The sequence below is a fragment of the Oncorhynchus mykiss genome, chromosome 8, assembly GCF_013265735.2.
Source record: "Oncorhynchus mykiss isolate Arlee chromosome 8, USDA_OmykA_1.1, whole genome shotgun sequence".
In the NCBI taxonomy this organism is placed as follows: Eukaryota; Metazoa; Chordata; class Actinopteri; order Salmoniformes; family Salmonidae; genus Oncorhynchus; species Oncorhynchus mykiss.
In genome coordinates, this window is record NC_048572.1 from 73,145,710 (window position 1) to 73,168,347 (window position 22,638).

General features: G+C 44.2%; 1 protein-coding gene across 4 annotated transcripts in view; it reads left to right on the top strand.

The window, feature by feature from the left end:
* mmp16b (matrix metallopeptidase 16b (membrane-inserted)) overlaps positions 1-16,410 on the top strand; it is a 41,291-nt gene extending 24,881 nt beyond the window's left edge. For 2 of the 4 annotated variants that reach the window (XM_036986167.1, XM_036986166.1), the window contains 6 exons: positions 6,182-6,343; positions 6,622-6,839; positions 7,085-7,223; positions 11,833-11,983; positions 14,715-14,830; positions 15,237-15,604. In XM_036986167.1, coding sequence (XP_036842062.1) covers positions 6,182-6,343; positions 6,622-6,839; positions 7,085-7,223; positions 11,833-11,983; positions 14,715-14,830; positions 15,237-15,604 — 1,154 coding nt within the window. Of the gene's footprint in view, positions 1-6,181; positions 6,362-6,621; positions 6,840-7,084; positions 7,224-11,832; positions 11,984-14,714; positions 14,831-15,236 lie in introns of all 4 variants that reach the window. The other 2 variants (XM_036986165.1, XM_036986164.1) reach the window with 2 other exon arrangements.
* The last annotated feature ends 6,228 nt before the right edge of the window (positions 16,411-22,638 follow it).

The window sequence follows — 22,638 nt, forward strand, 5'->3', positions numbered from 1 at the left end:
CATTGTCTTGCATTAGGAGGAAAGGAGGAACCCAGGGCCAACCTCACCAGCATATGGTCTCACAAGGGGTCTGAGGATCTCATCTCGGTACCTAATGGCAGTCAGGCTACCTCTGGCAAGCACATCGAGGCCCCCCCAAAAATGCCACCCTACACCATGACTGACCCACCGCCAAACCGGTCATGCTGGAGGATGTTGCAGGCAGCAGAACATTCTCCACGGCGTCTCCAGACTGTCACGTCTGTCACATGTGCTCAGTGTGAACCTGCTTTCATCTATGAAGAGCACAGGGTGCCAGTGGCGATTTTGCCAATCTTGGTGTTCTCTGGCAAATGAAAAACGTCCTGCACGGTGTTGGGCTGTAAGCACAACCCCCACCTGTGGACGTCGGGCCCTCATATACCACCCTCATGGAGTCTGTTTCTGGCCGTTTGAGCAGACACATGCTGCTGGAGGTCATTTTGCAGGGCTCTGGCAGTGCTCCTCCTGCTCCTCCTTGCACAAATGCGGAGGTAGCAGTCCTGCTGCTGGGTTGTTTCCCTCCTACGGCCTCCTCCACGTCTCCTGTACTGGCCTGTCTCCTGGTAGCGCCTCCATGCTCTGGACACTACGCTGAAAGACACAGCAAACCTTCTTGCCACAGCTCGCATTGATGTGTCATCCTGGATGAGCTGCACTACCTGAGCCACTTGTATGGGTTGTAGACTCCGTCTCATGCTACCACTAGAGTGAAAGCACCGTCAGCATTCAAAAGTGACCAGAACATCAGCCAGGAAACATAGGAACTGAGAAGTGGTCTGTGGTCCCCACCTGCAGAACCACTCCTTTATTGGGGGTGTCTTGCTAATTGCCTATAATTTCCACCTGTTGTCTATTCCATTTGCACAACAGCATGTGAAATGTATTGTCAATCAGTGTTGCTTCCTAAGCGGACAGTTTGATTTCACAGAAGTGTGATTGACTTGGAGTTACATTGTGTTGTTTAAGTGTTCCCTTTATTTTTTTGAGCAGTGTATTTTGATTTGTTTAAAAAATACAAATACATTTTTACCTTTAGGCAAGTCAGTTATGAAGAAATTCGTATATACAATGACAGCCTACACCGGCCAAACCTTGACGACGCTGGGCCAATTGTGCACCGCCCTATTGGACTCCCAATCACGGCCGGTTGTGATACAGCCTGGATTCGAACCAGGTTGTCTGTAGTGACGCATCTAGCAATGAGATGCAGTGCCTAAGACTGCTGCACAACTCGGGAGTTAAACATGTTTTTGGTTACTAGATGATTCCATATGTGTTATTTCATAGTTTTGATAGAAAATAGTAAAAAGAAAAACCCTTGAGTCGGTGTGTCCAAACTTTTGACTGGTACTGTACCTGTATCTGACGCTAATAGTGGAATGATAGTGTTTCACAGTATTACTTAGCAGCCAGTGTTGTGATACGCTGTGATATTCATCTACTGATTTCTCCCGCCATAGTGGCATCTGTTGTCAAAATGGGAAAGCGGATCTGACTTTGTGGCTGAGTTAACTAGTGTAAATCGCTTTGTAATTTCCTGGTTGCTAGAATTCTACGCTATTTGCTCAATTTCAGTTTAGGATGGACAAAGTTGATTTACTGTTTAACAGAATTTGTTTCTAGAAAAGTGAGGCAAGCAACCCCCCTTCCATAAAACAAAATTTGACACCAAGGTTTTTTATAAATAGCGGAGAATTAATAAATGAGTACTTTGCCACATTTTCCAACACAACTGTGCAAGCGCTAGGCTGAATGTGGGCTTCCAAGAGTTATATTATTCCAAACGAAAACCTATGCTAGGAAATCCTACCTGTGTTATTTTGGAAAAGAATGCAATGTTACAATGTTAGTTATAATCATGAGAAATTAAACGCAATGGGCCGCATATCTTGTGGCAGTTTCTTTATTCTGAATATCTCTGATTAACATCAATAACAGCATTATTAGCATGTGTATAATATTTTACAATATCCTATGTGTTTTTTCTAATAAAAAAGGTTTGACAAAATGTATAATAATTGAATTACTTAAATTCAGCCTTACTAGGCTTTAACAAAACTAAAATACACATTAAAAGGCCTATCATAAACACACTTTATAGGAGAATAGGCTGCTGTATATAAAGAGGGACAATCTGTAATGTAGATGCAGGGAGTCAGGAAGCAGGTGCAGTTTGAGAGTTTAGTATTAATGAACATGTAACTATAAAAAAACAAGGAATGCGTCTGAACTTGTAACAGACAATAATGCCTGATGGGAAATAACAACTAAGTGCTATATATAGGGGGAGTAATCAGGGAAGTGATAAGGTCCAGGTGTGCCTGATGATGAGGTGCAGGTGTGCATAATGAAGGGTTGCCAGGACTGGTGTTTAGTAAACCGGCGACATCGAACACCAGAGGGGAGGAGCAGGAGTAAACGTGACAGCCGTTGATGAGGAAGAAAGGCTTTCCTGATGCATATGTCCCACAGTGAGAGTGAGTGGTGCTGTGATGTGTGACATTCCCGTATCCCAGAGGTCGTCCAGCCAACGCTTGAACCAGAAATGGAGAGGAAAGAGAGCATGAGGGAATGTTACAAAGGGAAACCCAGACGCGAGCTGCCCAGTGACGCGAGCCTACCAGTCGAGCTAAATGCCTTTTATGTTCGCTTCGAGGCAAGCAACACTGAAGCATGCATGAGAGCACCAGCTGTTTTGGATGACTGTGTGATAACTCTCTTGGTAGCCGATGTGAACAAAACCTTCAAACAGGTCAACATTCACAAAGCCCCTGGGCCAGACGGATTACCAGGACGTGTACTCAAAGTTGCGTGGCGAACTGTAAAGTGTCTTCACTAACATTTTCAACATCTCCCTGACCGAGGCTGAAATACCTACATGTTTCAAGCAGACCACCATAGTCCCTGTGCCCAAGGAAGCTAAGGTAATCTGCCTAAATGATTACCGCCACGTGGCACTCATGTCGGTAGCCATGAAGTGCTTTGAAAGGCTGTTCATGGCTTACATCAACAGCATCCTCCCGGACACCCTAAACGCACCCCAATTCGCAGATCCACAGATGACACAATCTCAATCGCACTCCACACTGCCCTTTCTCACCTGGACAAAAGGAACACCTATGTGAGAATGCTGTTCATTGACTACAGCTCAGCGTTCAACACCATAGTGCCCACGAAGCTCATCACTAAGCTAAGGACTCTGGGACTAAACACCTCCCTCTGCAACTGGATCCTGGACTTCCTGACAGGCCGCTCCCAGATGGTAAGAGTAGGCAACAACCCGTCTGCCACGCTGATCCTTAATACTGGGGCCCCACAGTTAGTCCCCACCTGTATTCCCTGTTCACCCACGACTGCGTGGCCAAACACGACTCCAACACCATCATTACGTTTGCTGACGACACAACAGTGTTAGGCCTGATCACCAACAACGATGAGATGGCCTATAGGGAGGAGGTCAGAGAACTGGCAGTGTGGTGCCAGGACAACAACCTCTCCCTTAATGTGAGCAAGACAAAGGAGCTGATCGTGGACTACAGGAAAAGGCGGGCCGAACATGCGCCCATTACCATCGATGGGGCTGTAGTGGACCGGGTCGAGAGTTTCAAATTCCTTGGTGTCCACATCATCAACAAACAATCATGGTCCAAACATACCAAGACAGTCGTGAAGAGGGCACGATAAAACCTTTTCCCCTCAAGAGACTGAAAAGATTTGGTATGGGTCCCCAGATCCTCAAAAGGTTCTACAGCTGCACCATCGAGAGCATCCTGACCTGTTGCATCTCCGCCTGGTATGGCAACTGCTCGGCATCTGACCATAAGGCGCTACAGAGGGTAGTGCGAACGGCCCAGCACATCACTGGGGCCAAGCTTCCTGCCATTCAGGACCTATATAATAGGCGGTGTCAGAGGAAAGCCCATAAAATTGCCAGAGACTCCAGTCAGCCAAGTTTTAGACTATTTTCTCTGCTACCGCACAGCAAGCGGTACCGGAACGCCAAGTCTAGGACCAAAAGGCTCCTCAACAGCTTCTACCCCCAAACCATTAGACTGCTGAACAATTCATAAAATCCGCCACCGGACAATTTACATTGACCCCTCCCTCCCATCCCACCCCACCCCTCTTGCACACTGCTGCTACTCGCTGTTTGTTTGTTACCTATGCATAGTCACTTCACCCCCACCTACGATTACCTCAACTAGCCTGTACCCCTGCACACTGTCTCGGTACCGGTGCCCCCTGTATATAGCCTCGTCATTGTTATTCTTATTGTGTTACTTTTTATTATTACTTTTTATTTTAGCCTACTTGGTAAATATTTTCTTCTTCTTGAACTGCACTGTTGGTTAAGGACTTGTAAGTAAACATTTCATGGTAAAGTCTACACTTGTTGTATTCGGCGCATGTGGAAAATAAAGTTTGATTTGATTTTTGATTCGATTTGATGTTCAGTGAGACGGCAAGGGATTCGTCATTGAAATTCCCTGCAGCACAGCAGTCCACTAGAGCAGTAGATACAGCATATGAGGGACAGCCAGCTAGTGATAGACACTAGAAAGGGTTTGGTGGAAAGTGAGGATGGTGGAATAGTTGCGCCAAGCCTAGGAGACGGATGATCATGGGACCTTCCGTCCCTCTGCTCTTGTGGACCCTGGGTTGGGACATATCGGACACTGCTGAAGCTGGTGCCCCTCCTGTCCACAATAGGGACAGAGCCCCAGCTGTCTATGGCGGTGTCGCTCAGCCGCAGGGAGGCGCCTGGCCCCTATCTCCATGAGTTCAGGCTCTGACTCAGATTGGTCAACAAAGGAGGGAGAGAGGTGATGGTGGTTCCGACGCTCCCGCAGAAGGTTATCCAGACAGATGGACATCACGATAAGTGCGTCCAAGAAGAGGGTGTCATCTCGGCACGCCAACTCCATCTGGATCTCCTCGCGCAATCCTCTTCAGAATAGGGTGCATTCCATCCGTTGGATGCTGCCACTGTCCTGAAGGTGAGGACGTACTCTGCAGCTGTCAGGCCTTCCTGCCGTAGGTGGAGTAAGTGCTCATCTCAATCTCTGCGCTCTAGTGGATGGTCGAAGACCCCCCTGAACAGAGCCAAGAACCCCTCATATGAAACCAGCTCCTCTTCTCCTCTCTCCCAGATGGCCGTAGCCCACTCCAATGCCCGTCCAGTCAGCAGGGAAATAACCATGGCAACCTTGCACCTCTCAGTGGTGGGGGCTCCCATCTGATGAGCGAAATTATTATGGTGGAAAATAAGTATTTGGTCAATAACAAAAGTTTATCTCAATACTTTGTTATATACCCTTTGTTGGCAATGACAGAGGTCAAACGTTTTCTGTAAGTCTTCACAAGGTTTTCACACACTGTTGCTGGTATTTTGGCCCATTCCTCCATGCAGATCTCCTGTAGAGCAGTGATGTTTTGGGGCTGTTGCTGGGCAACACGGACTTTCAACTCCCTCCAAAGATTTTCTATGGGGTTGAGATCTGGAGACTGGCTAGGCCACTCCAGGACCTTGAAATGCTTCTTACGAAGCCACTCCTTCGTTGCCCGGGCGGTGTGTTTGGGATCATTGTCATGCTGAAAGACCCAGCCACATTTCATCTTCAATGCCCTTGCTGATGGTAGGAGGTTTTCACTCAAAATCTCACGATACATTCTTTCCTTTACACGGATCAGTCGTCCTGGTCCCTTTGCAGAAAAACAGCCCCAAAGCATGATGTTTCCACCCCCATGCTTCACAGTAGGTATGGTGTTCTTTGGATGCAACTCAGCATTTTAACAAAGTATTAACTTAAGGGGGCTGAATAATTTTGCACGCCCAATTTTTCAGTTTTTGATTTGTTAAAAAAGTTTGAAATATCCAATAAATGTCGTTCCACTTCATGATTGTGTCCCACTTGTTGTTGATTCTTCACAAAAAAATACAGTTTTATATCTTTATGTTTGAAGCCTGAAATGTGGCAAAAGGTCGCAAAGTTCAAGGGGGCCGAATACTTTCGCAAGGCACTGTATTTGATACCATTCCACCTATTCCACTCCAGTCATTACCACGTGCCTGTCCTCCACCAAGTAAGGTGCTACCAGCCTCCTGTGGTGTGTGCGTGCGTGTGTGTTTCTAATCCATAGTCTCTATCGCCCTTCCCAGGTAATGACCTGTTCCTGGTGGCAGTCCATGAGCTGGGTCATGCCCTTGGCCTAGAGCACTCCAATGACCCCACAGCCATTATGGCTCCCTTCTATCAGTACATGGACACAGAGAACTTTAAACTACCTCACGATGACCTTCAGGGCATCCAGAAAATCTATGGTACTGTGTCTATCTATGGTACTGAATTTCCTACATTTTATTTTATTATAAGCATGCCCTCAATATCTGTTCATTACACTAAACCAAGTAGTATGTTAATATTTGTCTAGTCTACATGTTTTTTTAAATGAGTTTCATTGTTTTCATTGAAGGAACAAATGTTAAATGATAAAGTTAAATTAAAATGTTCAATGACAAAATAATTACAATGATAATGTTATTTTGTGATGCCCTTAGCTAGTTAGCTGGCTAGGCTAATGTGTCCCATTCATCTCCAGGTCCGCCAGACAGGTCCTCCCAGCCCACCAGAGCCCCACCCACGGCCCCTCCCCCACGCTTCCACCCCCCCTCGGAACCCCGTAAGCACGACCGCCAGGTCCGGCCCCACCGCCCTCCTCAGGGCGCAAAACCCTCCAACCCCAACGCCAATCCCAACATCTGTGACGGAGGCTTCAACACCCTGGCCATCCTCAGACAGGAGCTGTTCGTATTCAAGGTAGGTTGGCATGTACAGATACTGTATGATGTACCCTTGTCTAACCTATATAATCTCATGAACACAGTGTTAAAAAGGTTGGTTTGCATGAGGAGGTAGAGATGGGCGCTGAAGGGTTTCAGTGGAATCCATCACTCCTGGTGTTAGACAGCGAAGCAGGTTTCAGAGTTTAGGTAATTCTACAGTAGAGAGAAGGGGATGAAAATGATGAAACAGATCATGTGTTTTTGTCTACATGTGTGTAGGACCAGTGGTTCTGGAGAGTGAGGGACAACTCGGTGGTCCCTGGCTACCCTATGGAGATCAACTTCTTCTGGAGAGGCCTGCCCGCCAAGATCGACGCCGTCTACGAAAACAGCGAGGGGAAGTTTGTCTTCTTCAAAGGTGAGAGAAGAGAATGAGAGCGAGAGGGGAGAGAAAGAGAGATGGAGGAGATGAAATGGAGCTTATTTTACTCTTGTATCAACAGAAAGTAGCATTAGGTTTGAAGGTTAGTTAGAGGAGAGAAATTTAGAAAGAAAGACAGAGCAAAGTATTTTGTTTGTGGTCATCACAGTGTCATAACTGTAAAAGAAATACAAATGTTTGTTTTGTTTACTCAGCTTTTTGGTCAAAGTGTTACCAGAATTTAACATGTTTAGTTCCAACATGAGATAACGTTGACAAAATTGAAGTCAACTTAGTTTTTGTGTCATCCAACTAGAAATGATTTATTTTGGCAGAAATGCCAGAAAATGCTTTGGAACTAGTTACACACACAGTGCTTTTAATTTTTAACACACGTTGACAAACATGATTACATTGTGCATGTTCATTTATACAGTAAGTCGTATTCAACATGTCATTGTTGAACATGTCATGTCAAGTACTGTATAAATGAACATCCAAAATGTAATCATGTATGTCAACGTGTGTCAAATATGTAAATTGAAAACATTGTATGTTAAAAGCGCTGTGTAACTAGTTCCACATATTTTTTTTGTAAGATGCCAAAAATATAAATTTTTCTAGTTGAATGAACATATGAGACAAATTGAGCAAACACACAATTTAAAGTGGACCGAATTTTTGTGTGTGTTTTCTCATGTTGGGCAACCTAACATTCAGGTTAAACTTAGACCAAAAAGTTGAGTAAACAAAAAAAATAACCAGTTAATTGAAACAACTAGATTTGTGTGTATTTTTTTATTTATTTTTAATTTATATTGTATTAATAAGTATACAAGAGAATGCCACTTCAATTAGTAGAAATATTGCTTGTATGTTCTAAATAGCATCCATTTTGTTATTTATGATACTGTACTGTATAATAACGGGTGAGAGTTCAGCCCCTCCTCCATCCCTTCAGCCCCCCCTCCATCAGGCAGATTAACATGACATCTGTCCTCCTGCAGGATCACAAAGAGTCTCATGCTTTATTTATTCCCTGATGGAGGAGCTACTTGCTGGACTGGACTTACTCACAATGCTATAGTTGCCCCTTTCCGTATCCACTATAATAAAACTACTGTAGAGTAGCTCTTTAATACACGCATAAGACTATTATTAGCTCTTTAAAATACTTTAAAATACTCTAACACTATCTTAGCTGTAATATACTCCAACACTATCTTAGCTGTAAAATACTCTAACACTATCTTAGCTGTAATATACTCCAACACTATCTTAGCTGTAATATACTCCAACACTATCTTAGCTGTAATAAACTCCAACACTATCTTAGCTGTAATATACTCCAACACTATCTTAGCTGTAAAATACTCTAACACTATCTTAGCTGTAATATACTCCAACACTATCTTAGCTGTAATATACTCCAACACTATCTTAGCTGTAATATACTCCAACACTATCTTAGTTGTAAGTGGTGCAGTGGTCTAAGACGCTGCATCTCAGTGTAAGAGGCGTCACTGCAGTACCTGGTTTGAATCCAGGCTGCAACACATCTGGCTGTGATTGGGAGTCCAATAGGGTGGTGCACAATTGGCCCAATGTCTTCCAGGTTTGGCCGGGGTAGGCCGTCATTCTAAATAAGAATTCATTCTTAACTGGCTTGCCTAGTTAAATAAAGGTTCAATTAAAATACTCACAACACTATCTTAGCTCTAATATACTCACAACACTATCTTAGCTCTAATATACTCACAACACTATAGTAGCTTTAATATACTCACAACACTATCTTAGCTTTAATATACTCACAACACTATCTTAGCTCTAATATACTCACAACACTATCCTAGCTTTAATATACTCACAACACTATCTTAGCTCTAATATACTCGCAGCACTATCTTAGCTTTAATATACTCACAACACTGCCCTAGCTGTAATATACTCACAACACTCTCTTAGCTTTAATATACTCACAACACTATTTTAGATCTAATATACTCCAACACTATCTTAGCTCTAATATACTCACAACACTATTTTAGCTCTAATATACTCCAACAGTATCTTAGCTAAGATTCTTAAAACTGCATTGTTGGTTAAGGGCTTGTAAGTAAACCATTCATGGTAAGTGTTGTATTCAGCGCATGTGACAGACACTATTTTATTTTATTTTATTTATACTCACAACAATACAGTATCTTAGCTCTAATATGCTCACAACAGAATCATAAAACACGGGACGAGATGTTAAAAACTGTCCATTGTGCCAATAGATGGAATGCACTCGCATGAGATTTGCCGTGATGTTGACAGAGTGGCATGGGAGGTTTATTTCTTAGACTGGGTTAAGATGTCAATTTTGGGACACATCCTCAGTAGTGTGCCTTCGAATCAGTGGGTGTTTCGGCCTTTAATCACTAAACACTCTCATCAAAGGTGGCCAGCTAAAGGGTGATCAAGCCTTAGCTTGTGTCCCATGCCCAATTAAGATGTCCCACGGGACTATGCAAGGCAGGGGCGTCCTCTTCCCTGAGCCAGTCCGACAGCTGACCGCATACCTCATATGCCCTCCTCAAGTTGGAGGGATCTGAATTGAGTTCTCAGGTGGGGGTGGGGGGTCATGAAGTTATAGCCCAGCAAGGGTCCTTCCGTTTAATCCAGATCCACTGGCTGCCTCTTTCAGCTGCTTGAGAAACTGCTCTGACGGTCTGCCGCAGAGCCTGTCCATGGATTCCAAGTTCTTTCAGCAACCTGATGGTGGAAGAAGCCACGAATCCTCTGCATCCCACTTCAACTGGCCAGACTTTTGCATTCCAGCCACGCTGAGTTGCGTCTGCTGCCAACTCTGTGTAACGCAGTTTCTTACGCTCGTAGGCCTCTTCAACAGAGTTTTCCCACGGGACTGTGAGCTCTATGATGTACACAGCCTTTCGTGAAGGGGACCAGAGTACCATGTCTGGCCTAAGGTTGGTAGAAGCAATCTCAGGTGGAAAAATTAGTTGCTGGCCAATATCGACAAGCATCTTCCAGTCCCGGGCCATGGCTAGGTGTCCAGTTTCTGGCTTTGTAGGAGGATACTTGGGCCTTTTCTGTCCCTCCCGGATGAATGTTGTTGTTTTGACAGGATTGCTTGTTTTTGGAGGTAATGAATTGGTTGCACTCCTCTTGGTCTCAAGTGCTGCAGCCAGGCTCTCGAGGACCTGTTTGTGCCTCCAGGTGTAGCGGCCTTGTGAGAGGCTGGTCTTGCAACCTGTCATTATATGCCTGAGAGTCGCTGGAGCTGGGCAGAGGGGGCAGGTCGAGTCCTCGCCATACCATTGATGTAGATTTTTTTGGTGATGGAAACACATCATAAACAGCTCTTATGATGAAGCTGATGTTGCTTGCCTCCATTTGCCAAAGCTCACTCCAGTTGATCTTTCTCCTCTCCAGGCCTTCCCACCGCGTCCATTGCCCTTGTTTAGCAAGAGAGACAGCCTTTGCACTTCTTGCAGTCTCCTCCTGTCTGCGCACCTCCTCGACCACCAGCTTCCTGCGTTCAGATGTTGTTGCCTTATGGAACGTTGGTTTGCTTGCTGCCAGGCCAAAGCCTCCTCTTCCATGCTGGATATTCCCCACAATGTCTTGGTGTCTCAGGGCTGATGTTGCTTGCTGCACAGCCTTGGATGATGTCCATTTCCGTCCAGTTTGTAGGGGAGGTGCAGCCTTGCTAATGGTCTGGTCTTTAGAGTCCTTCAATGTCATCTGAAGTCTTACTTTAGAGCACTTGTACTCCTCCGTTAGACTTGTAAGAGGTAGTTCAAGGACCCCTTTGCCATAGAGGCCGATGTTACTCAAGCATCGTGGGACACCCAGCCATTTCTTCACGTATGAGGTAATGGTTCGCTCCATCTTCTCCACTGTTGTTATTGGGACCTCATAGACGGTGACTGGCCACATTACCCGGGGGAGAAGTCCAAACTGTAGGCACCAAAGCTTGAGCCTCCCAGGCAGTAGGGTCTTGTTGATGTTCTCAAGACCGTCGGCGATGTCCTGCCTTACTTGCTGCACTTGATCTTTATCCCGGAGGCTTTCGTTGTACCATCTACCCAGGCTCTTGATGGGTTGCTCAGACACCGTTGGTATCGGGTCATCTCCAATGCAGAACCTCAGAACACTATCTTCGCTTTAATATACTCACAATGCTATCTTAGCTCTAATATAATCACAATGCTATCTTAGCTCTAATATACTCACAATGCTATCTTAGCTCTAATATACTCACAATGCTATCTTAGGTCTAATATACTCACAATGCTATCTTAGGTCTAATATACTCACAATGCTATCTTAGCTCTAATATACTCAGAACACTATAGTAGCTTTAATATACTCACAACACTATAGTAGCTCTTTACATCTGTCTGAACGATGCTAATAAGGCCTTATTATTAGACTGAATTAAGCAGCTATACGGCAATAATGCTCATCATGTTACTGCAAAAAGCAAGGGCTATTTCCTAGCAAAAGTATAAAACATAATGCTTGGACCCAGGCTCTGTTTGTGATTACTGGACAAATATGATCACTGATCCATTTGTGACTGTGTTTGTTTTAGGAAACCGGTTCTGGGTGTTCAAGGACACTACTTTGCAGCCCACCTACCCTCAGGACATCTCTCTGTTTGGGAGTGGGATGCCCACCCAGAGTATAGAGACTGCTGTATGGTGGGAGGACGTAGCCAAGACATATTTCTTCAAGGGAGACAGGTCTGTTTGACCTTTTCATTTATCCATTACGATACATTGATTTTATCCAAAAGTGTAGCTGATTCTAGAATTTTCCATCTATCTGTTGCATTAAATTGGTTAGATTGTGAATTATAGGTTATACATGATACTGTATTAGTTTTGTCAATGACAATGATCACTGGCGTATCACTCACCCCCGCAGCCCCGGCAATGTGGGGGGGCCCACGAGCTCTGGGGTCCCCCTGGAGGTTGTGCCCCCTCCCCAGATAGCATAGGAACACGTCATAAGCATAGCAACATTTTTAGAATTACAGGAAATTAGCTTTAAATCTGAAAATAATTATAATCTCAGCCTCATGGCAAAATGTTATCTATGAGATTAGCTATGAATGTCACGCCCTGACCTTAGAGAGCTGTTTTATTTCTCTATTTGGTTAGGTCAGGGTGTGATGTGGGGTGGGCCTTCTATGTTTTGTATTCTATGTTTCTTTATTTCTATGTTTTGGCCGGGTATGGTTCTCAATCAGGGACAGCTGTCTATCGTTGTCTCTGATTTGGAATCATACTTAGGTAGCCCTTTTTCCCTCCTTTCAGTGTAGGTATTTGACTTTTGTTAGTGGCACTATAGCCCTGTTTCTTTGTTTGTTGTTTTGGTGGCGACATTTGAAATAAAGGGAAAATGTATGAACTTTGGTCCACTTCTTTCGACGGCCGTGACAGAACTACCCACCACAAAAGGGCCAAGCAGCGTAGTAAGGGGGACTCATGGACTTGGGAGGAAATCCTGGACAGTAAAGGACCCTGGAGGCAGGCTGGGGAATATTGTCATCCCAAGGAGGAGCTGGAGGCAGCAAAGGCGGAACAGCTACGCTACGAGGAGTTGGCTCAACAAGGCATGCACAAGAGGCAGCCCCAAAAAATGTTTGGTAGGAGGCACACGGGGAGATTGGCGGAGTTGGGTTATAGACCTGAGCCAACTCCCTGTGCTTACCGTGGCGAGCATCGTACTGGTCAGGCACCGTGTTATGTGGTGGAGCGCACGGTGTCTCCAGTGCGCGTTCACAGCCCGGTGCTCTACCTTCCAGCTCCCTGAATCGGCCGGGCTAGAGTGGGCATCCAGCCAGGTCGGAGGGTGCTGGCTCAGCGCATCTGGCCGCCAGTACGTCTCTACGGCCAAGGATATCCTGCGCCGGCTCTGCGCACTGTGTCTCCGGTGCATCTGCACAGCCCAGTGCGTCCTGTGCCTGCGCCCCGCATGTGCCGGGCCAAAGTAACCATCCGGCCAGGACGGGTTGTGCAGGCTCTACGCTCGAGACCTCCAGTGCGCCTTCACGGCCCAGTGTATCCTGTCCCCGCTCCCAGAACAAGGCCTCCTGTATGTCTTCCCAGCCTGGTTAGTCCTGTGCCTGCTCCCAGAGCCAGGCCTCCTGTGTGTCTCTCCGGTCCAGTGATGATCCATGGCACGAAGCCCCCAGTGATGATCCATGGCAAGAAGCCTCCAGTGAGGATCCATGGCACGAAGCCTCCAGTGATGATCCATGGCACAACGCCTCCAGTAATGATACATGGCAAGAAGCCTCCAGTGATGATCCATGGCACGAAACCTCCAGTGATGATCCATGGGACGAAGCCTCCAGTGATGATCCAAGGCATGAAGCCTCCAGTGAGGACTCATGGCACGAAGCCTCCAGCGATGGCCCCCAGTCCGGGGCCCGCAACAAGGGTGCCCAGTCCGGGGCCCGTGGCGAGGGTGCCCAGTCCGGGGCCCGCGGCGAGGGTGCCCAGTCCGGGGCCCGCGGCGAGGGTGCCCAGTCCGAGGGTCCCCAGTCCGGGGCCCGCAGAGAGAGTCCACAGTCCAGGGTCGGCGGCGAGGGTCCCCACACCAGAGGCGCCACCAAAGTGGGGTGAGCCAGAGGTGGAACGGGGTCTACGTCCCGCACCAGAGCCGCCACCCCAGCTAGATGCCCACCTGGACCCTCCCCTATAGGTTCAGGTTTTGCGGCCAGAGTCAGCACCTTTGGGGGGGGGGGGGTACTGTCACGCCCTGACCTTAGAGAGACGTTTTATTTCTCTATTTGGTTAGGTCAGGGTGTGATGTGGGGTGGACATTCTATGTTTTGTTTTCTAGGTTTCTTTATTTCTATGTTTTGACCGGGTATGGTTCTCAATCAAGGTCAGCTGTCTATCGTTGTCTCTGATTGGGAATCAGTGTGGGTAGTTGACTTTTGTTAGTGGCACTATAGCCCTGTAAGCTTCACGGTTGTTTGTTGTTTTGTTGGCGGCATTTGAAATAAAAGGAAAATGTACGCTCACCACGCCGTACTGTGGTCCACTTCTTTCCACGGCAATGAAACTTCTAATTTTTCTCTAAACTGTGGTACACCACTGACTGTGAAAAAAGGCTAGCTGATATAAAGCTCACTGTGAGATGCTATAATTAGTACATGATTTACTGTATACTAACGTGACTCAAACATTTGGTGGATCTGTCATGATAGATGAAATCATATGAGGTCCTAACCCTGTTGTGAGAGAAGATAAAATGCTTTGTCATTATTCTGTAGCAAACTGTTGCATATAAACATGACTTCATCCCTCTGGGTTTGACATAATTCAATTATCTTGATCCTAAACAGTTGTGTGTATGTATAGGATCATGAGATTATAATGTTGGTGCATGTGACTGTGTGTTTGTGTGTGTAGTCTTTCTGGATATTGACCGCAGTGTTTCTTTCCTACCTGGCATTAGATATTGGAGGTACAATGAAGACATGAGAAACATGGACCCTGGTTACCCCAAACCCATCACAGTGTGGAAGGGCATCCCTGACTCTCCTCAGGGAGCGTTTGTGGACAAGGCCAACGGTAGGCCATCCGTTCCTCCCTCTATACCCCTCAAACTCAACTCCAGACTTCAAAGCCAGTTCCATAGCATTTTTTTCATTGTTCCTCTCTAATCAGGGTCTAATTTAGACCTGGGAGACCAGGTGGGTGAAATTAATTATCAGGTAGGACAGAAAACCAGCAGACTCTGGATCTCGTAGGGTAAGAGCTGAATACCCCTGCTCTATATCATCCTTCATTTCTGCATCACATCTCTTTATAATGACTAAAATAGGCCTATTTTCTCTTTATATAGTCTACTTATGCCTTGCTTCTCAGTACAGAAAGTAAAGATTGGGTTATAAAACTAGCAAACCAAAGTTAAGGAGAAACTATTAGCTTGTATGAATGTTTAAATGTTGAGTTTTTTTCCTCCTCCTTTGAACAGGATTCACCTACTTCTACAAGGGGAAGGAGTATTGGAAGTTCAACAACCAGCGGTTGCGTGTGGAGCCGGGCTACCCCCGCTCAATCCTGAGGGACTTCATGGGCTGTGACGGCCTACCAGCTGACCCCGACTGGGACTGGAGCCCTCCGGAGGTGGAGGAGCGCCACTACGACAGCAGCAGTGGTGACGTGGACATCATCATCAAGCTGGACAGCACGGGGGGCACGGAGAAGGCCGTGGCTATCGCCATCCCCTGTATCCTGGCGCTGTGCATGATGGTCCTACTCTACACCGTCTTCCAGTTCAGGAGGAAGAGCACGCAGAGACACATACTGTACTGCAAGCGCTCCATGCAGGAGTGGGTCTGATCTAAACCAGAGAGGGGACTGGAACTGTAGAAGTGTATGGAACTCCCACTAGGCACTGTAGGGAAGAGTTATCAAACTCCTATTGTTCTGTAGTTGTTGAACTAAAGCCCTTCTGTGGATGGACAGTATATACAGTACAGTAGAGGAGTCCTCCTAACATGGTCAAAACAGTGCTTTGCCCTCTTTGTGACATGCAAGGTGGAGTGAAGCTAGCCCTCTCATTCAACACTGAGGGACTGTGGCTGCCAATTCCAACTGAGAGGCATTTGCTTTAACTCTAGACTATCTTTGTGTACACTCAGTAGTTATTGGAGAAAGAGGAAAGTTGTGTGGGACCTATGTCTATCTCTGTCTCTGCACGCCCCTAACAAGCCCTTACTAACTACAGTACAGTGGACCATTTAGTAATAGGCTACTACTTTTTATTTTCGTGTCCTAGTAAAGTTTGCCCAGACTCTGTGCTTTTTGATTGAATTATCTTTAAAAGATTAGTACTTGTGAGGTGGACTGTCTGATACCCAAACCAAATATGACCTTTGACCTATCTTCCTTTCCCAGAAAGGATTATGACTCTGGATTCTTTGTTGGGATGTTTAATTCTAATCCATGGATCTAGCATCATTGTGACATTTCATCACACTCACGTTTTCTTTGACCATGTCTTTTCCATATATGCCTGTGACCATCTGTCTGGTCTGGTCTGGTGTGCTCTGCTCTAGTGTGCTCTGCTCTGCTCTAGTGTGCTCTGGTCTGGTCTGGTGTGCTCTGCTCTGGTCTGGTGTGCTCTGCTCTGGTCTGGTGTGCTCTGGTCTGGTCTGGTGTGTTCTGGTCTGGTCTGGTGTGCTCTGCTCTGGTCTGGTGTGCTCTGGTCTGGTGTGTTCTGGTCTGCTCTCTGTCAAGTTTCACGTTTTATTTGTCACATGCACAAGTACAGTGAAATGCATAAATTGCAAGCCCTACCCAACAGTGCAGTATTTAATATCAAAATAGTATAACTAATAAAAAATACAATAAATAAAAAAATGTGAGAAATAAGAGAGGACGCTATATACAGGGTAAGTGCCAGTACCAAATTGACAATGTCTGTGGTCTAAGGGAAGCAGCAGCAGTTAAACAATTTAGGGGCGCACAAATACATTTAAGAGCACACAAAGACATTTAGGAGCACACAAAGACATTTAGGAGCACACAAAGACATTTAGGAGCACACAAAGACATTTAGGAGCACACAAAGACATTTAGGAGCGCAATAAAAAATATGAAGCCGTTTTCTTTTTAGTAATGATGCAAGCATGATGGTCATGAATCTGGTCTCAGTGTGTTCTCCATGGCACTCAGGGCCTGTGGTACAGTGAAGTAATCATTGCAACAATCATCATCTGGGTGATTTGTTTCTAGGTGCACTGGTGCTCCTCAATTAAAATTCCAGGTCGCACAGCCAAATATTTAGGCGTATATGCGAGTAAAATGGTCGCACTGTAGAGCTCTGTTATATCACGTTCCTCTCGACGTGTGAAATGACTCAGTATGTGAGATTCCCGGTGAATGTGAAAACATGTATTAGCATTTTTAGGGATTGAGTTTGCCACGTTTTTTGGTAAAACATTTTTTTTTTTTACTTAAAAAGGATATGGTCACTTATGAAATCAGGATGTTGAACTCTATATCAACAGCTATATCAATAATATATCTTAACCCTTCAAAATCATTATCAAACCATAAGACTAATGTGTAATAACATGTTAACAACCTCAGTTAATTTCTCATTGTTGTTCTCCATGGATTGTTTAAAAGGGTCATAACGAATTGCTATTCATGAATTAAAGTACTGATGGTAATTGTAGTTTTGTATTTGATTTACATGGCAGAGACATACTTTTTTTCTAAACCATGTTAAATGTTCTGCTCCCCAGTCCTCTCCTCATTTGCAGGCCATTAAATATTATGTTCACATTAGAACGTCTCTGCCAAAGAGATATCTTTACTCTCTTCAAAAATGCAGTTTCTGTTGTTATTGCATTCTCATATGATTTCAGCTGGAAGAAGAAAGCTTGCCTGCCTTCCATGTTGTCCTACATGTCTTAATGGTAAGTGTGCTTGTGGTGAGGGTCTGAAAGACAGGTTTGAAAGCATGGCAGGGTTGGGGTCAAGTCCATGTCAATTCCTGAAGTATGCTGAAATTTAAATTCCAATTTTCATCAACGAGAATTTGGAAGTCAGTGTACTTCCTGAATGGACTGAATTAAATTGAAATAGAACCCAACTCTGAAGCAGAGCCAGTCAGGCTAGTTCAGTCAATACTGTATTTATTGGTGTATTTATTCCTCTGTGCTCATCAGCACCTTAATCTCGTTGCATTGTTCTGAGGGCAAGATAAAGTCTGTCAATAAAATGGATTTTAAAAAGCAGTGCCGTGTTTGGTCATCCTCGTGCTTGTTTTTTTGTTGGTTGTTTTTGGCATTGTACAGTAGAGTCACATCATTATTGTAAATGTTATTTTCATTTTAAGTGATTAAATCTAAGAAAATTATATTTCTAAGTTATCATACAATAAAATACAGTATTAGTAGTATCAACAGAAATGATGATGAAATGAAATACAATGTTTGAAAGCAGGGAGCTCAAAAGAGAACATTTGAAAAGGGCAAAATCAAAAGGATGAATAGGATGTTTAATAAAAGACTTTGCCATTGAAGCCTGCACAGAGAATTCCATTAGTGTGAACAAAGGAACAGCATCAATGCCAAAACAAGCCAAGCACTATCACTTATAGTCAAATAACCTGAGATCTTCTTCACGAAGGACAAAAGGAAACGTTATAAAAATCAGGAGCATTAGAGGTTAAAACTGCCTGGCATGGTTGCCAGCTTTGTCTGTCGGTCTGGAAGTTGATAAGTGTTATCTTCACCAGCCTCTTGAGTGCCTCTCTCTCTTCTGCTTTGACACATGCTGTTAAGCCATTAGGGATCATTTGGAGTGCCATTAATGGAAGTGGGCAGAGGCCATTACACAGCATTCGATACAATGCTGAGAGTTTTCACTAAATGAGCTAATTGTAAAGTTACATAGAAAACAACACTGAAAAGGTACATCACCCTTGTCTCACGTACCCTTAATATATATACAACAATCAATCCCTAATATATAAAAGACAATCACAATATAACACACAATAGGCACCAAAAGTCAGCCCATATGCTAAACTGTGCATGTTCTTCTCGTCCACGTACTGTAGTCTTACAGCTCAGTGTTGAGACATGCTACTGTTTAGTCATTCTTTCAGTGAGAACTTGAAACCGACCATGAACTTCTTTGGAAGACTATTCCAAATAATGCCAGCTGAGTACAAAAAGGTTTCTTTCCCTGTACCACTCTTTAAAATAATGGCAGTTGAGTACAACAAGGTTTCTTTCCCTGTACCACTCTTAAAAAGAATGGCAGTTGAGTACAAAAAGGTTTCTTTCCCTGTACCACTCTTAAACATAATGGCAGTTGAGTACAAAAAGGTTTCTTTCCCTGTACCACTCTTAAAAAGAATGGCAGCTGAGTACAAAAAAGTTTATTTCCCTGTACCACTCTTAAATCTGAAAGGAACAATGGCTGTTTCACTCCTTCTATTGGAATAGTTACAGAGTTCCCTGACCAAGGTAAAGTAGTTACATAGGTAGCCTACTTGGGGACCATGAAATACAAGACACAATATAATCTGAGAGACTCTCCTTTGAGATTTCATAGTGGGAATGGTCAAGTTGAGTAAATAATTATATATTTTTTAAATAATTGATAAGTAGAAATACAGTGGGGCAAAAAAAAGTATTTAGTCAGCCACCAATTGTGCAAGTTCTCCCACTTAAAAAGATGAGAGAGGCCTGTAATTTTCATCATAGGTACACTTCAACTATGACAGACAAAATGAGAGAAAAAAATCCAGAAAATCACATTGTAGGATGTTTAATGAATTTATTTGCAAATTATGGTGGAAAATAAGTATTTGGTCAATAACAAAAGTTAATCTCAATACTTTGTTATATACCCTTTGTTGGCAATGACAGAGGTCAAAAGTTTTCTGTAAGTCTTTCTGTAAGTCACACTGTAAGTGTGTGAAAACAAGGTTTTCACACACTGTTGCTGGTATTTTGGGCCATTCCTCCATGCAGATCTCCTCTAGAGCAGTGATGTTTTGGGGCTGTTGCTGGGCAACACGGACTTTCAACTCCCTCCAAAGATTTTCTATGGGGCTGAGATCTGGAGACTGGCTAGGCCACTCCGGGACCTTGAAATGCTTCTTATGAAGCCACTCCTTCGTTGCCCGGGCGGTGTGTTTGGGATAATTGTCATGCTGAAAGACCCAGCCAAGTTTCATCTTCAATGCCCTTGCTGATGGAAGGAGGTTTTCACTCAAAATCTCACGATACATGGCCCCATTCTTTCTTTCCTTTACACGGATCAGTCGTCCTGGTCCCTTTGCAGAAAAACAGCCCCAAAGCATGATGTTTCCACCCCCATGCTTCACAGTAGGTATGGTGTTCTTTGAATGCAACTCAGCATTCTTTGTCCTCCAAACACGACGAGTTGAGTTTTTACCAAAAAGTTATATTTTGGTTTCATCTGACCACATGACATTATCCCAATCTTCTTCTGGATCATCCAAATGCTCTCTAGCAAACTTCAGATGGGCCTGGACATTTACTGGCTTAAGCAGGGGAACACGTCTGGCACTGCAGGATTTGAATCCCTGGCGGCGTAGTGTGTTACTGATGGTAGGCTTTGTTACTTTGGTCCCAGCTGTCTGCAGGTCATTCACTAGGTCCCCCCGTGTGGTTCTGGGATTTTTGCTCACCATTCTTGTGATCATTTTGACCCCACGGGGTGAGATCTTGATCGAGGGAGATGATCAATGGTCTTGTATGTCTTCCATTTCCTAATAATTGCTCCCACAGTTGATTTCTTCAAACCAAGCTGCTAACCTATTGCAGATTCAGTCTTCCCAGCCTGGTGCAGGTCTACAATTTTGTTTCTGGTGTCCTTTGACAGCTCTTTGGTCTTGGCCATAGTGGAGTTTGGAGTGTGACTGTTTGAGGTTGTGGACAGGTGTCTTTTATACTGATAACAAGTTCAAACAGGTGCCATTAATACAGGTAACGAGTGGAGGACAGAGGAGCCTCTTAAAGAAGAAGTTACAGGTCTGTGAGAGCCAGAAATCTTGCTTGTTTGTAGGTGACCAAATACTTATTTTCCATCATCATTTGCAAATAAATTAATTACAAATCCTACAATGTGATTTTCTGGATTTTTTTCCCTCATTTTGTCTGTCATAGTTGAAGTGTATCTATGATGAAAAGTACAGGCCTCTCTCATCTTTTTAAGTGGGAGAACCTGCACAATTGGTGGCTGACTAAATACTTTTTTGCCCCACTGTATACAGTACATTGTATTCATATGGTTTGCAATATACAGTGCCTTGCGAAAGTATTCGGCCCCCTTGAACTTTGCGACCTTTTGCCACATTTCAGGCTTCAAACATAAAGATATAAAAGTGTATTTTTTTGTGAAGAATCAACAACAAGTGGGACACAATCATGAAGTGGAACGACATTTATTGGATATTTCAAACTTTTTTAACAAATCAAAAACTGAAAAATTGGGCGTGCAAAATTATTCAGCCCCCTTAAGTTAATACTTTGTAGCGCCACCTTTTGCTGCGATTACAGCTGTAAGTCGGTTGAGGTACGTTATCAGTTTTGCACATCGAGAGACTGAATTTTTTCCCCATTCCTCCTTGCAAAACAGCTCGAGCTCAGTGAGGTTGGATGGAGAGCATTTGTGAACAGCAGTTTTCAGTTCTTTCCACAGATTCTCGATTGGATTCAGGTCTGGACTTTGACTTGGCCATTCTAACACCTGGATATGTTTATTTTTGAACCATTCCATTGTAGATTTTGCTTTATGTTTTGGATCATTGTCTTGTTTGAAGACAAATCTCCGTCCCAGTCTCAGGTCTTTTGCAGACTCCATCAGGTTTTCTTCCAGAATGGTCCTGTATTTGGCTCCATCCATCTTCCCATCAATTTTAACCATCTTCCCTGTCCCTGCTGAAGAAAAGCAGGCCCAAACCATGATGCTGCCACCACCATGTTTGACAGTGGGGATGGTGTGTTCAGCTGTGTTGCTTTTACGCCAAACATGACGTTTTGCATTGTTGCCAAAAAGTTCAATTTTGGTTTCATCTGACCAGAGCACCTTCTTCCACATGTTTGGTGTGTCTCCCAGGTGGCTTGTGGCAAACTTTAAACTACACTTTTTATGGATATCTTTAAGAAATGGCTTTCTTCTTGCCACTCTTCCATAAAGGCCAGATTTGTGCAATATACGACTGATTGTTGTCCTATGGACAGAGTCTCCCACCTCAGCTGTAGATCTCTGCAGTTCATCCAGAGTGATCATGGGCCTCTTGGCTGCATCTCTGATCAGTCTTCTCCTTGTATGAGCTGAAAGTTTAGAGGGACGGCCAGGTCTTGGTAGATTTGCAGTGGTCTGATACTCCTTCCATTTCAATATTATCGCTATCACAGTGCTCCTTGGGATGTTTAAAGCTTGGGAAATCTTTTTGTATCCAAATCCGGCTTTAAACTTCTTCACAACAGTATCTCGGACCTGCCTGGTGTGTTCCTTGTTCTTCATGATGCTCTCTGCGCTTTTAACGGACCTCTGAGACTATCACAGTGCAGGTGCATTTATACGGAGACTTGATTACACACAGGTGGATTGTATTTATCATCATTAGTCATTTAGGTCAACATTGGATCATTCAGAGATCCTCACTGAACTTCTGGAGAGAGTTTGCTGCACTGAAAGTAAAGGGGCTGAATAATTTTGCACGCCCAATTTTTCAGTTTTTGATTTGTTAAAAAAGTTTGAAATATCCAATAAATGTCGTTCCACTTCATGATTGTGTCCCACTTGTTGTTGATTCTTCACAAAAAAATACAGTTTTATATCTTTATGTTTGAAGCCTGAATTATGTCAAAAGGTCG